Source organism: Lepidochelys olivacea, assembly GCF_965140295.1.
Source record: "Lepidochelys olivacea isolate rLepOli2 genome assembly, chromosome: 2".
NCBI classification, from domain to species: Eukaryota; Metazoa; Chordata; order Testudines; family Cheloniidae; genus Lepidochelys; species Lepidochelys olivacea.
In genome coordinates this window covers 248,831,955-248,844,050 of record NC_140412.1, presented here as the reverse complement: position 1 = coordinate 248,844,050, position 12,096 = coordinate 248,831,955, and the positions used below count along the sequence as shown (strand labels likewise).

The 12,096-nt window shown below is 40.7% G+C and overlaps 1 protein-coding gene across 6 annotated transcripts in view; it reads right to left on the bottom strand.

Annotated features, from left to right (window-relative positions):
* Positions 1-4,482: 4,482 nt before the first annotated feature.
* Positions 4,483-12,096, bottom strand: part of DIP2C (disco interacting protein 2 homolog C) — a 485,782-nt gene continuing 478,168 nt past the window's right edge. For all 6 annotated transcript variants that reach the window (XM_084620447.1, XM_084620449.1, XM_084620450.1 and 3 more), the window contains one exon: positions 4,483-7,677. In XM_084620447.1, coding sequence (XP_084476573.1) covers positions 7,425-7,677 — 253 coding nt within the window. In that variant the 3' untranslated portion in view covers positions 4,483-7,424. The remainder of the gene's footprint in view (positions 7,678-12,096) is intronic.

Here is a 12,096-nt window from a genome sequence, read left to right as displayed (position 1 = left end):
GACTGTGTGAGGGGAGACAGAACTAAGATGGTGGGGCTGCCCGTCATTCCTTCAGTGCGGAGCACAAGGAGAGTGTGGGGGACATGTGCGGCCCATATGGACACAGGGAAAAATCTCTGGTCCTGGGAGCATGGAGCTCACTACACAAAGGGACAATCACCTGAAGAAGTTTAATTTCTTATTTCCTCTCCCCTGACTCTTAGAGCCCCCGCAAGCTCATTTCTGTTCCCTTCATTCCACAGAGTCTTCTCCATGACCTCCTCCTGGCTGAGTTGAATAGAAATGTTATTCTTCTCCTTTTGCCTGCAGCTGCTGCTTTTGACTGTCAATTACCCCTCCTCCTTAGGCTCATGTATGTGCTCTCTGACTTCTCCAATCACTCTCCATCACTACTCTATCTTTACATCTTCTTCCCCGACCCAAATCAGCTCTCTTCAGTCTCCTGTTCCTGACTACTCTTAGGTGTTAATAGAGCTGCCAGTTTTGGTTGGACGTATTCCTGGAGGTTTCATCACATGCCATTAGTTTAATTAAAGATTAATCTTTAATTCCTGGAGACGCCAGGAGAATTCTGGAGAGGTGGCAACCCTAGGTGTTTCCTAATGGTAATGGCTTCAGGTCCCCTTATTTTTTTTATGCAAAAGGTTGCCAAATGTCTCTTTCTCCAGCCTGGCCCTCCCCACCGCTATTATGCATTTCATCTTGCACAGGTCTAACATTACATCCAACTGCCAATTCCAATCTCCTGAAAAACAAACTCCCTTCTCTCCCTTCCAAACTCTCTCCAGGTGTGTCACATTCCATCAACCTTCCCTCTCATGCACTTTTGCAACCTCCAAGGTTTATTAGCCAGGCTGTTTCTAATCTCCCACTGCCCATCATAGCCTTTGTAAAACCTCTACATTATATCATTTCAGTTTTGTTTCAACCTCAAAACCGCTTGACCAAACTCAATCTCAAGTAAGCACCCAAACCTATATTTGGGTGCCTAAATAATTGGCTTGCCTTTCTGAGCTAGTGAACACCCAAAATTCATTGGACGTGAAGGACACATTGTTTAGATGGCTAAATATAAATGTAGGTGCATAACTTAGGTGCATTGGTAATTTTGCCTTTTTCTACCACTTGATACTGGTTTCACCTTCACTGTTGCAATATCCTTGTCTTTGGCTTTGCCTCATTTTTCTCCACCTCATTCTATACACAGGCTTGGAAGGAGAAGATATTTTATCAGTATACTCCTGGGGGAATTCTGTGCCAAAAGATAAAAAATACCTCACATAATATTTTAAAATTCTGCAAAATTCTGCATATTTTATTTGTCAGAATAATGCCAATTTCAATTATCTTGGTAATTTATTTCAAAATACCTATCAACAAGTATGTCTGAACCTCCTGACATAAAAAAGATCCAGGAAATGTATTTTTGATAAATAATAGGCATATTAATACAGAACTTTGAATAATAATTATTTCAACTACGGTACAGAAACATATTTCCTGCCCTCCTCAGAAGCAGTGTAAAGGCTTGGGGGAGTCAGGGGTAACAGAGGAACTGAGGAAGAGGGAAGTAATTGCTGGGCAGAAGCCTGGAAGTGAACCTGGAGGGTTGTTAGATGTGGGTGGGAGAAGTATGGAATAGTTTTTTTTGGCGGGGGGGGGGGAAGGGATTGTTAGGGAGTTGGGGAGCCTCCCCCATGCACATCCTGGCTGACCACTAGCCTCTCCGATTCAGTCAGGCATAGCTACCCCATCCCCATGTGTCCCTGCAACCACCTCCCCCCAAGTGTCCTTGAACCCCCTGTCCCCATGTGTCCCTGTGTCCCCATTCAGCCAGCTTTCCCCCCTTGCCCCCATGCCCGTGTACCCCCACACTCCCATTCAGCTCCTAGCTCAATGCTGTCACCGCACTAGCTCCTGTCCCCCTCACTGTCCCCAGTCTGTCCCCTTCACTAGCCCTTCATGAACTCCAGTCTATGTGACTCGCCCCCCCACCCACAGCAGCCCAGTGTGCCATAGTCTGTAGGTCCCTCCCATATTCCATGCCTCCTGACCTGGCCCTGTGGGCATGTTGCTGTGAGGAACACAGCCTCTGACCCCTCCCTCCGACCTCTCCGTGGCTGGCTGCTCCAGCCTATGAGCCAGCTGCTCTGTCTCCTGGTGTCACAGCAGCCTCAGGTGGGCAAAAGGTGTAACTGCAGCGCTGCTGTGCAAGAATCTATTTTCTGCGGAGGAAAAAAAACTGTGGGGGATATGAATTTTACACATGCACAGTGTTGTACAATTCCCCCAGGAGTATCAGTAAATGTCAATAAATGTTGATTTCATCATGCACAGAAACCTACCAAAAATTATTTCCATTAATAATAATCAACGTTTATAGCTAGGCAAAGTAAGAACAATGCTATGAGCAATGTTAGAGTTTAAGGCTATTTACTATGTATATTTTGCCACGGGATGTTGAAAATTTGTGTTTTAATAGTTACACAAAGCTTTAACTTTCGGAATAGTAACATGTACTGTCAATAAATAATCGTGTGACCTCCCCCATAATTTCCCAAAACTGTGAGAATTTAAATAGATTAAAAATAGAAAAAATTAAAAATAAACACCATTATTTTCTGTCAAAGTTATAAAAATAATTGCATTCTGTCAAACCTAGCTATACAAAATACTACTGCTAAAACCATCCTCCTCTTGTCTCTCCAGCCTTGGCATTCCTTTCTTCAATCCCCTCTCCTGGCTTCCTCTCAACTTCAGTGAGGTAGCAGTTTCTGACATCAAGTCTATACAGGAGCATTACTCTCTTTTGCCTTTACAACCATCCTCGCTTTTCTATCTCCCAGACATCTTTGAACCTTTCCCCATGCTGCCACTTACACTTGGAATTCCTTCCCTTTCCCTCCACCTACTGTTTCTTCCTTCAACTCCCTCCTCAGGACACTTCCTTCCACAACGCCTCTCCCTGCAAGTTCACCAAAGCATGACATTAAAGAAAGTAACTTCACCCTTTTGGATTTAGACTATTATGTGGTAAAGCGTATATTATGCTTCTTCACAACTGTTTTGCTTTTTTTGTATTTGTAGTGTCAGCTCTCTGGGGCAAGGACTTTGTGTTTCAGAGCGCATAAAACCCAGTACACAATAGAACCATATCTTTTAAGAAACCTTGCCACCCTAGAATGCAATGAAGATGTAGCCACTGTTCGTGACCTTTTTTAGCTAGCGCCATGCATTGTATCGCGCTACAGCGAAGTAGGGTTGATTTGTAATGAAACATTAGAATACGAGGGTGAGTGCCACAAAAAATGCATGTAAATGAATTAATAAGAGTATTCTGGGCAAGACTGGAGAGCTGCTGTCCACTGGATCCTGACATAAATAAGACTCAATTGCATGAGGCTGTCCTTCCGAGAAGTATCTTGAAACGGTGCTGATGTGCTAGTCCTGAGAATGTAGTGGCTGGACAAACCTTGGAAAATGAAGCACTTTATCTACACAATAGTTATAGTATGGCTGGTGACAGTGCAAATTTCTATACCACAACTTCCCATTCCAGTGCAAGTTCCCCAACTCTGCCTCAACCTTAAACTGGAGAAATTCACTCCTATGGATGGTCAGTCTGCCTTTTGAAACTACTTCCAGGGTTCCCATTCATATACACTTATCCATTAAGAACTGGATTTAACCCACTCAACTTTTCACTTAGGCTCCTAAACAAATGCTGACTGGAATGCTTCATCCATCCAAAGTCAAATCTTGAAGACAGGGAGTAGGTGAGGGACTTAGGAGGTTCCTGTCTGAATACAGGAACTAGCAACTGATTTCCAAAAGCCAGAAACTATTGGGCATGAGTAGGGAAGCTTCCAAACCATTGAATTCTTTGAGAGGACCAACTGACATAATAGCGACATTGTTGTTCTCAGTGCTACAGTGAGATAATCCAAAACATTTGTGAGCTATTTAAAGGTTCTGTCCTTAGATAGTTGATTTGTACCAGTTACCCATGTACTATATTTTCACACTGTTTCAGAGAGCTCAAGAAAAGATTTAAAACACCTAGAGGAATAACTTAGCAGTAACTTTTTTGAAATATGCTAGTAGCAATTTCTTGCAACAAAAGTGATGTGACAAATTTGAGGAGTTTTACAGTACTAATGCTTGTTATTGCTTCTCACAAAATGTTACCAAGCTTACAATAATCTTTACACTTTCAGCAAAAATGTGAACAGTATATTTAAATATTAAAAAGAATTAAAAAAAACATTTCACATAAAACATTTGTTGCCATATGAAAGTCCTTTAGCAATAAATGCTCACACCAGTATTTAAACATTGTTAAAAGTATAATGATCTTACTAATAAATTATGCAACAAGAGAGGTAAACAAAATAAAATTACAATATAGCTATCAGTATTCTTCCAAAGAACCCATGTGGATTAGGAAACCTCATTTTTAGATGACTAATTAAGAAACTGCTATTTTCAGAGCAACAAAAATAAAAGCTTTTATTTGTTCATTTGAATATAAAACAGGCGTTATCACAGATGTACAAAGCGTACTGGTGGTTTAACATACAAGAAGATTGCTGTCCTTTGCACATAAAAACTTTTGTTAAACTGTGATTGGCTGAGTTACATGAATTTCTCTAACCAGTCACCACACTCTATGAAATAACGCTGCTAACATTCAACTGATAAAAGGGACAGTCTTCCCTTGGGTAAAGTGTCAAGCAGGATTAAATATATATAATAAACAAGCACCATGAGGAATCTGCTCCTGTTTGATTAGTTTTGTGTTTAAATGTTCATTGTGTACCCTCTTTTTGTGCATGTGCATCAAATTGATTACATGGTTTTGTCTGACTTCAAAAGCACAAGGTCACAAGACAAACATTTTATACATTCTCATGAATGGTTTATCTACAGTACAATTTCTAATACAGAACGATCCTTCTTTATTGCTCAGTCTGATGGTACTTAGTGTTTCCTTCCTTTTGCTTGCATAACCAAACTAGAAATTCAGTTTATCATTTCTCTTAACTCAGAATTTAACAACCACGGATGACAGGGTGCAGAAGAGATCTGTTATTCACTGTGTTTCACAACTGCATTCACAGTTGTTTTTCCTATGAATATGAAGTGGACTTGGTGAAGGTTAAAGTGATGTTGTAAATGACTGCTAAATTTGTTTTGCAGTACTGAGATCAGCAATAGCAGGACTTCACGAGTTAGTTCACATGCTGCAATTATGGTTGTCATCAATCAACATCTTTTCTGAAACCTTACAATAACTTGCCATTAAGAATGGATTTTATTCTTTCTGGGGAGCAGAAAAAGGAGTGAGAGAATATAAGAACTGGTCTTCAGAGCATGAGTAGAAATATTCACAGGACAGTGAAATCTGAGAGTGGTGTGAAATAAAACAAGTCTTACATAGTAAGATGCTCTGTACTGTACATGCAGACTAAAATGTCCCTACCTTTTAAAGAGATTTTAAACAACCAACACTGTGTCTTAGAAGCCAAACAAAACTACCATTAGCAGGGGTCCACTGCCATAGATATTTTCCAAAGGCAGACAAAATACGTCCCTTATGCGTGTTATAAAAATGATTACGTTTGCCCTGCAACAACCTTAGTCATGCATATCTGGTCATGAGAGTCAGCACATGAACATATTTTGGACATTAAGAAAAGCATTCTTGGACTGCTGCTGGTAAACCCCACTCTTGATCACACACAGGTCAACTCAGTTACAAGGGAATGAAGGGACTATGAAAGTTAAAGGAAATAAAGACACCGGAACGGGAAATTGAAGATCTAGTTTACCCAAAGGCAGTAAAATAAAGGCAGCTGTGATAAATGTTTTCCCACTGTTCCCTACTGATGGCCTCAGTTCTGAGACCTTGGGACTCAGTTCCTTAAAACAGGCATTTCAGTTCCTCCGTTAGTTCACTTGGTCTAGGGACTTGTTAGGAGATGCACAATTTGTGCTAAATCAATTGTAATGACTACATGTTATTCTCTGTTGAAGAATAAATTAAAGACCGTTAAAACAATAGTTTTCTACAAGTGTAAACTGGATGTATTAGCCACCAAGCTACGTGGACCAGCTGAGAGGCAAATTGATAACTCTATGCAAATAACCACCAAAACCTTTCCTTATCACAACAAAAACACCAACTGAAATGATGACAAAAATTGTGCAACAAAGTTATGCAGCTACAAACCAGTGCTATTCTTCAACCTGCCTTTTCTAAAGTCTAACAAGTGTATGCACATGCCAGCACAAATATTGATTGTTGACTCCATGGCAAAGAAAAAAAAAATCGTATAGTGCATCTTTAGTCTTAAATTCATTCACTGCCTTAAAGGCAGCAATAATTCCACTTGCTGGTATCTAGAGGGTTTTTTTTTTTTTTTTAGACAGGGATACTTAGCAATCCAGGATTGCTTTTTCTCAAAAAAATTGTGAGCAACATTTGGTTATCTACAGTGGGAGACACCATGCAAGTGACAAGTACTGCATTTTAAACTTTAAAATCTTTTTTGTCATTAGTGAATTTATATTTCATATATATATATTTGATGTGATACTATCCACTCAAGATAATACAACACTTTGTTTTTATATTAGCAAACATTACAAGAGATTAATATTCTTGAATGTTTTTTCTTTTATACTTCTAAAGAGATCAAAATAAATTAAACATTTTGTACATAATTACAGAAGAAGTAGTTAACTTATTTTATCTTTTTAGTTTAGTACAAAGATATTTGCAAGTTCATTGCCGAAATACACCTTATTTATAAATTTCTTCCACTCTAACACTAGTATCAAAGGCTCTTTGGCCTTTGTGCTTTTGACATCTCTGACAGAGAAAGCTGCTAGAACTCTAATTGGAAGGTGCTATTTTGGGCATTTTCCTCGTACCTCTACATAGTTTCCTAAAATGGTGGGATCTAAAATGGCTTAAATTAGTAATGGATCTGTATTTGTATGTTTTTTTATGACGCATCAAAAACAACTGAACATAATTCTTTGTCATCGTATATAAATTGTTAAAAAGAATCCACTTGGAGGGCAGAATAAAAAAATTAGCTACTTCAGCTTTACTCAACATAAAATACAAAGCCACGTTTACTCAGAAAGCAGTTTCATCCAATAAGTAAAAAAAACCTAAAATGGGCTTTTCCAACAAACTGAAGGGCAGTACTTCTTAGTCCTTCTGCGTTAAAATTTAGTGGTAAAAGAAAACACATTTCACATTTTATTTCCTGCAAACCATGACTGCTTTGAAAAGTCATAATAGATACAGTTCCATTCTGATGAGTATCACCCTCTTATCTGCACATTTTTAGTGGACACCAAAAAATTGTATACATCTATAGTAAAGTCCATGGAAGCCTTAAGATACAAGACTACATGTTGTAGGCCACATAGATGGGATCTAGCTGGTCTGCCAAAAATCCATCTCGTAGGTGCATACGTTGTTTCTCTCCACGGGAGTTGATAGGAATTACACCAATGTCCACCACCACCACCACCCCTACAATCAGATAGTGTTCCTCCAGGACCACATTGGTGACTAAAGGAACCAGGTCCAAGGCTTCTTGCTCTGATCCATCCAGCTCAACTACAACGACCAACAGATTTGTCCAGGTAAACACCGCACTAGAATACACAAAAAACATAATTATTAGAAGCTTTATGAGTTTTTCTCCCAGGCTGACACATCCATGTTTTATCCACAGTGGGTGTTTCAGATATACTGCACTTCCTGGCTGCTTTCCACAAGGGTATCACAGACTGCAGGAGAATTCATTCACAAGTAGAGACACAAACAGTCCTGTTAGCTGCTGTTTTAATACTATGTTTTGGGGTCTCTCCCCACCCCCACCTTTTCTTTCTTTCTTTTTTGTTGCTGAGAAAAGCGAAGGGAGTGACAGCTTCACTTTTACATTTAGCATATACACTGATACAAATAGTATGTATAACATGTAGTTATACATACTAACTAAATGCTACTGACGTCTCATTTATTTTCTAGCTAAGGATAACAGGTTTAAATGTCACGCTTTATTCCACACAAATAGAGCATAACAATTAAGGGCCCATTCTTTCCCTTCACATCTGGAGCACGGAAGGGGAGCGTTCCGGCACGTTGGCATGTTCTTCCCTCCAGTCCAGTCCCCTCATCCCATCCCAAACTCCTCCAGAGCCTCAGAACTCCCACTGGACTGCTGCAAGTTTGAGGCTCCAACATGATGCAGTCTCACATTTATTCACAGATTTTAAGGATCATGTAAGTGCTTGTCTCTTTGGAGAGTTGGTGCGCGGGAAGCTGGGGTGTAAGTTTACAGCACTCTAGTGTGCCACGCCACCCGGCTACTGTGCACGAAAAGTTCTGTAAAAGTTCAGATCAAAGAGCGCTAAGAAGCTTTTAGTGCACGGTGTCAGGGCCCACACAGACGGTGCACGGCAGGCTACAGTACTGTAGCTTTACACCCCAGCTTGCTGCACACTGAGACTTACATCCACAAGTGGAGTTAGGGGTGTGATTCCAAGCTCACGTAGACATACTCACGCTAGCTCTCATTGAGCTACAGTGCTAAAAATAGTGGCATAGGCAGCAGCGAGTGGTGGCCTAGGCTAGCTGCCCCGAGCATGTATCCACAGGATCCAGGCAGCTGTGGCAATCACATCACTAGCTCCAAGTGTAGACATAGCCTGACTCTGTATAGACATGCTCTTAGTCTGACCTGTTACAGAACCCAGGTTATAGAATTTCGACTGGGTAATTTGCACATCAAGCCCAGTAACTTGTGGCTGAACTACAGCATCTCTTATCTATGGCTGCAAATACACACACCTTCCACACCTAGACCCATACAAAGAGGGGTAGTATGCAGGCACAGAGAGGGGTCAGCTTGTAATGATCCAGAAGAGTGTCATCAGCTGGACCCTTTGACCTCAGCAGTGCTAGAATACCACCGTTACAGTGTCCATTAGCCAGGGAGAATATAGTACAGTAAGGTTAAGTACAAACCCCATAGCAGTCACTTATTCCATGTGCAGTACTGACCTTTTATTCCCTTACTGTAGTAGACTTGTGTACTATTTTCTTAAATTGCATTACCTACTGACAGCCATGTACAATCAGGTGAAGATTCTCTAGAACCTCACTGAGCCCCAGGAGTATGCAATTGTATTACATCCCGAGGTCAAAACTCCAATTCAGAGTGCCCTTGTCCCATCAAATTTTAAAACTCTGAAAATACAGGTATTTTGGAAACTGCAGAACACACACAATTATCCACCCATGCCCAGAATTTAGAACATGTGCTTTATCCTAAAGTTTATACGAGTATCTTTCAGGAGAGAGGTATTTAAAAATATTTGTTTTTAAACCCCACAAAGTTTTGTTGGATTAAATTCTTTTGTGCTCATTGGCTTGGAAAGTCAGTGGACAGAAGCAGACAGGCTGAGTGGCTGCCTTCTGCCTCCATTTTGCTAAAAAAAAAACTACTTTGATTTATAATTATATTTTAGCAGAAGGTCTAATGAGTTCTGAATGATGTTGAATATTAACAAAGTACAGTGGTCAGTCTGAGAAGATGCCTCTTTCTCTCTCATAAGCCTCTGGAACATTGATGGATTGCTTTATATATACACCTTAGTGTTCAGATGACCTGAATTAACATTTGCAACAAGAAATCCAAAAGAAAAGTTACTTTAAAATAATAATGACATCCTGGTTTTCACCTACCAGGATGGCCTTCCTGGGGAAGTAGCTAGATCTCACAGCTTTCCCCCCCCCCCTTTCTTTCCTACTCTTGAAACCAGCAAGGTTAAAATTCCATCCTTGGCCACTTGCTACATCAAGATGGTGTGGCATTTCTAGGGCCATCTGTAGATTACAGTAGAACAGGCTAAGGCTAACCACAACTACAGTGTGAATTATTGACATTTTCAGTTGTAAGGGTCAAGTTCTAAATATTATTTTAATGCTTTAATTAGATCATGCTTTGATGTTCAGGAACAACCCAGCATTGAGAATGCAGTAGAAAAGGGTGGTTTGTTTTTATTTCTAGTTTCTGAAACAGAGGAAGACACAGAAGAAACCTTATTTCCCTAGACAGATCAGAAACACCAGCCCTTTTATAAGCAGGATTTTGTTTGGAAGCTATTTTAACTGAACTGTTTGACAGAGGGAGTCTATCTAGCAACACTACATGTAAGCTTCATGAAAGTGCAATTTTGCTGGTACACAGTCCTGGCTGACTCTAGGAAAGCATGAAAGGTCCTATTTCCATTTGATTTATTGGGGCTTTCTAAAAAAACCGAAACAAAACAAAAATTAACGGTTAAATCTAAACATTTGAAATAGTTCAGACCCTTTGGAATGTCATTTGAAAGTTTCCCTGGCATTGTTTTTCTAGACAATGAATTAAAACAGAATGGAGCTTGGGATGCTGGAACCTCATTTCAAATGCAATGGCTAGAACTTGCTGGTGATAGACACCTCTCTGTACAGTCAAGGATCATATTATATTTATGCACTCCACACAGAGACCCTTTAAAGTCACGTTGAAGTTGCAGACATGTATCAGTGTTTTGAATACGTATTTGCTTTCTAGAATTGTTGAGTTAAAAAAAAAATTAGGAACCCATGAAGGTTGCATTTCCACAACAAGGCCGAGTCATGCTCTGTAGACACAACAAAAGCCAATGAGTTGGAAACTGCTCCCCTCCTGCAAATCCAGCTATATTCCATTGCACTAACCTCATCAGGAAGTACAAGTAAGTGGCTGTAACGCTTCAGAAGGGATTGAGCTATAATAACATATTTCAAAATGCATCCAAAATGCTTCCTGTGGGTTTATACATTCTGTCATAGTGCACAGAGGGAATGCCACTTCCTTTCAAATGCAATGAAGACATATGCTCTGTTTCTCTTTCCAGGGTTAGAAGTTTAAATGAGGCAGCATTGTGTATTCTTAATTAAATTACAAGCACGTCCATAATTTCTTAAAGTTTCTTAGATTATTTAAAATGTTTTCAAAATGCAAGTTTTGCCAACATTGATGCATAGCTAAGTCAGGCATCAGACAGAAATGGATTCTTTAACATCACATGGTAAATACAGGTGGCTACTGAACAGTGTCTTTAGTGGTTCCTCTCTAAGTGGGTGGGGGAACCTGAGCACTTAGCAAACTGGGCAGTCACAACACAGGCCCCACTTAACTAGGGGGGCTCTTCCCTTTGAGAGCCTCCTAAATTCTCTCTAGTTGGCGGGATAAAAATGAGTCATAAACCCTCACACACTCAGGGATACTCCCTCCTTGTAGTCTCAGCAAAGAGAGGGGTGAGGTGATGAGTCTACAGTGTTACCAATGATCCAGCCCTGACATAATGAGTTTGGGGAAATTGCTCTGGCTGGGTCTCTAAGGCAGGCTTAGTCTGTCTGTCTTACCCTGGGGGTCCACTGTACTCTGCCCAGGGTTGGGGTGAAGGTCTCCTGCTTAGGAGTTCCCTCTGCAGCTTCAGGAGTTGCTCCTGCAGTCTGCTGCGTAGGGCAATCCGGCTCCTTCCCTCCACTGACTGCACTTTCCTGCCTTTTAAAGGCTTCCTCATTCCTTAGCGTCTGAGGATAGGACAAGAAGCAATGGGCTTAAATTGCAGCAAGGGAGGTTTAGGTTGGACCTTAGGAAAAACTTCCTAACTGTTAGGGGGGTTAAGCACTGGAACAAATTGCCCAGGGAGGGTGTGGAATCTCCATCAACGGAGATTTTTAAGAGCAGGTTAGACAAACATCTGTCAGGGATGGTCTAGGCAATACCTAGTCCTGCCTTGAGTGCTGGGGACTGGACTAGATGACCTCTCAAGGTCCATTCCAGTCCTATGATTCTATGCATTATTGACAGGGTGGGAGGGGTGGGCCTAGCCCTACCACCTTGGCCTCTCTGGCCCCTTCCTCAACTGTGTGAGGCCTTTACACTCCATCACAGTTACAGACTGTGGATTTTATACTACTGGAATTATCAGGAGAAAAGACATATCTAAAATAACTGTCCAGACCAGATACTCCTT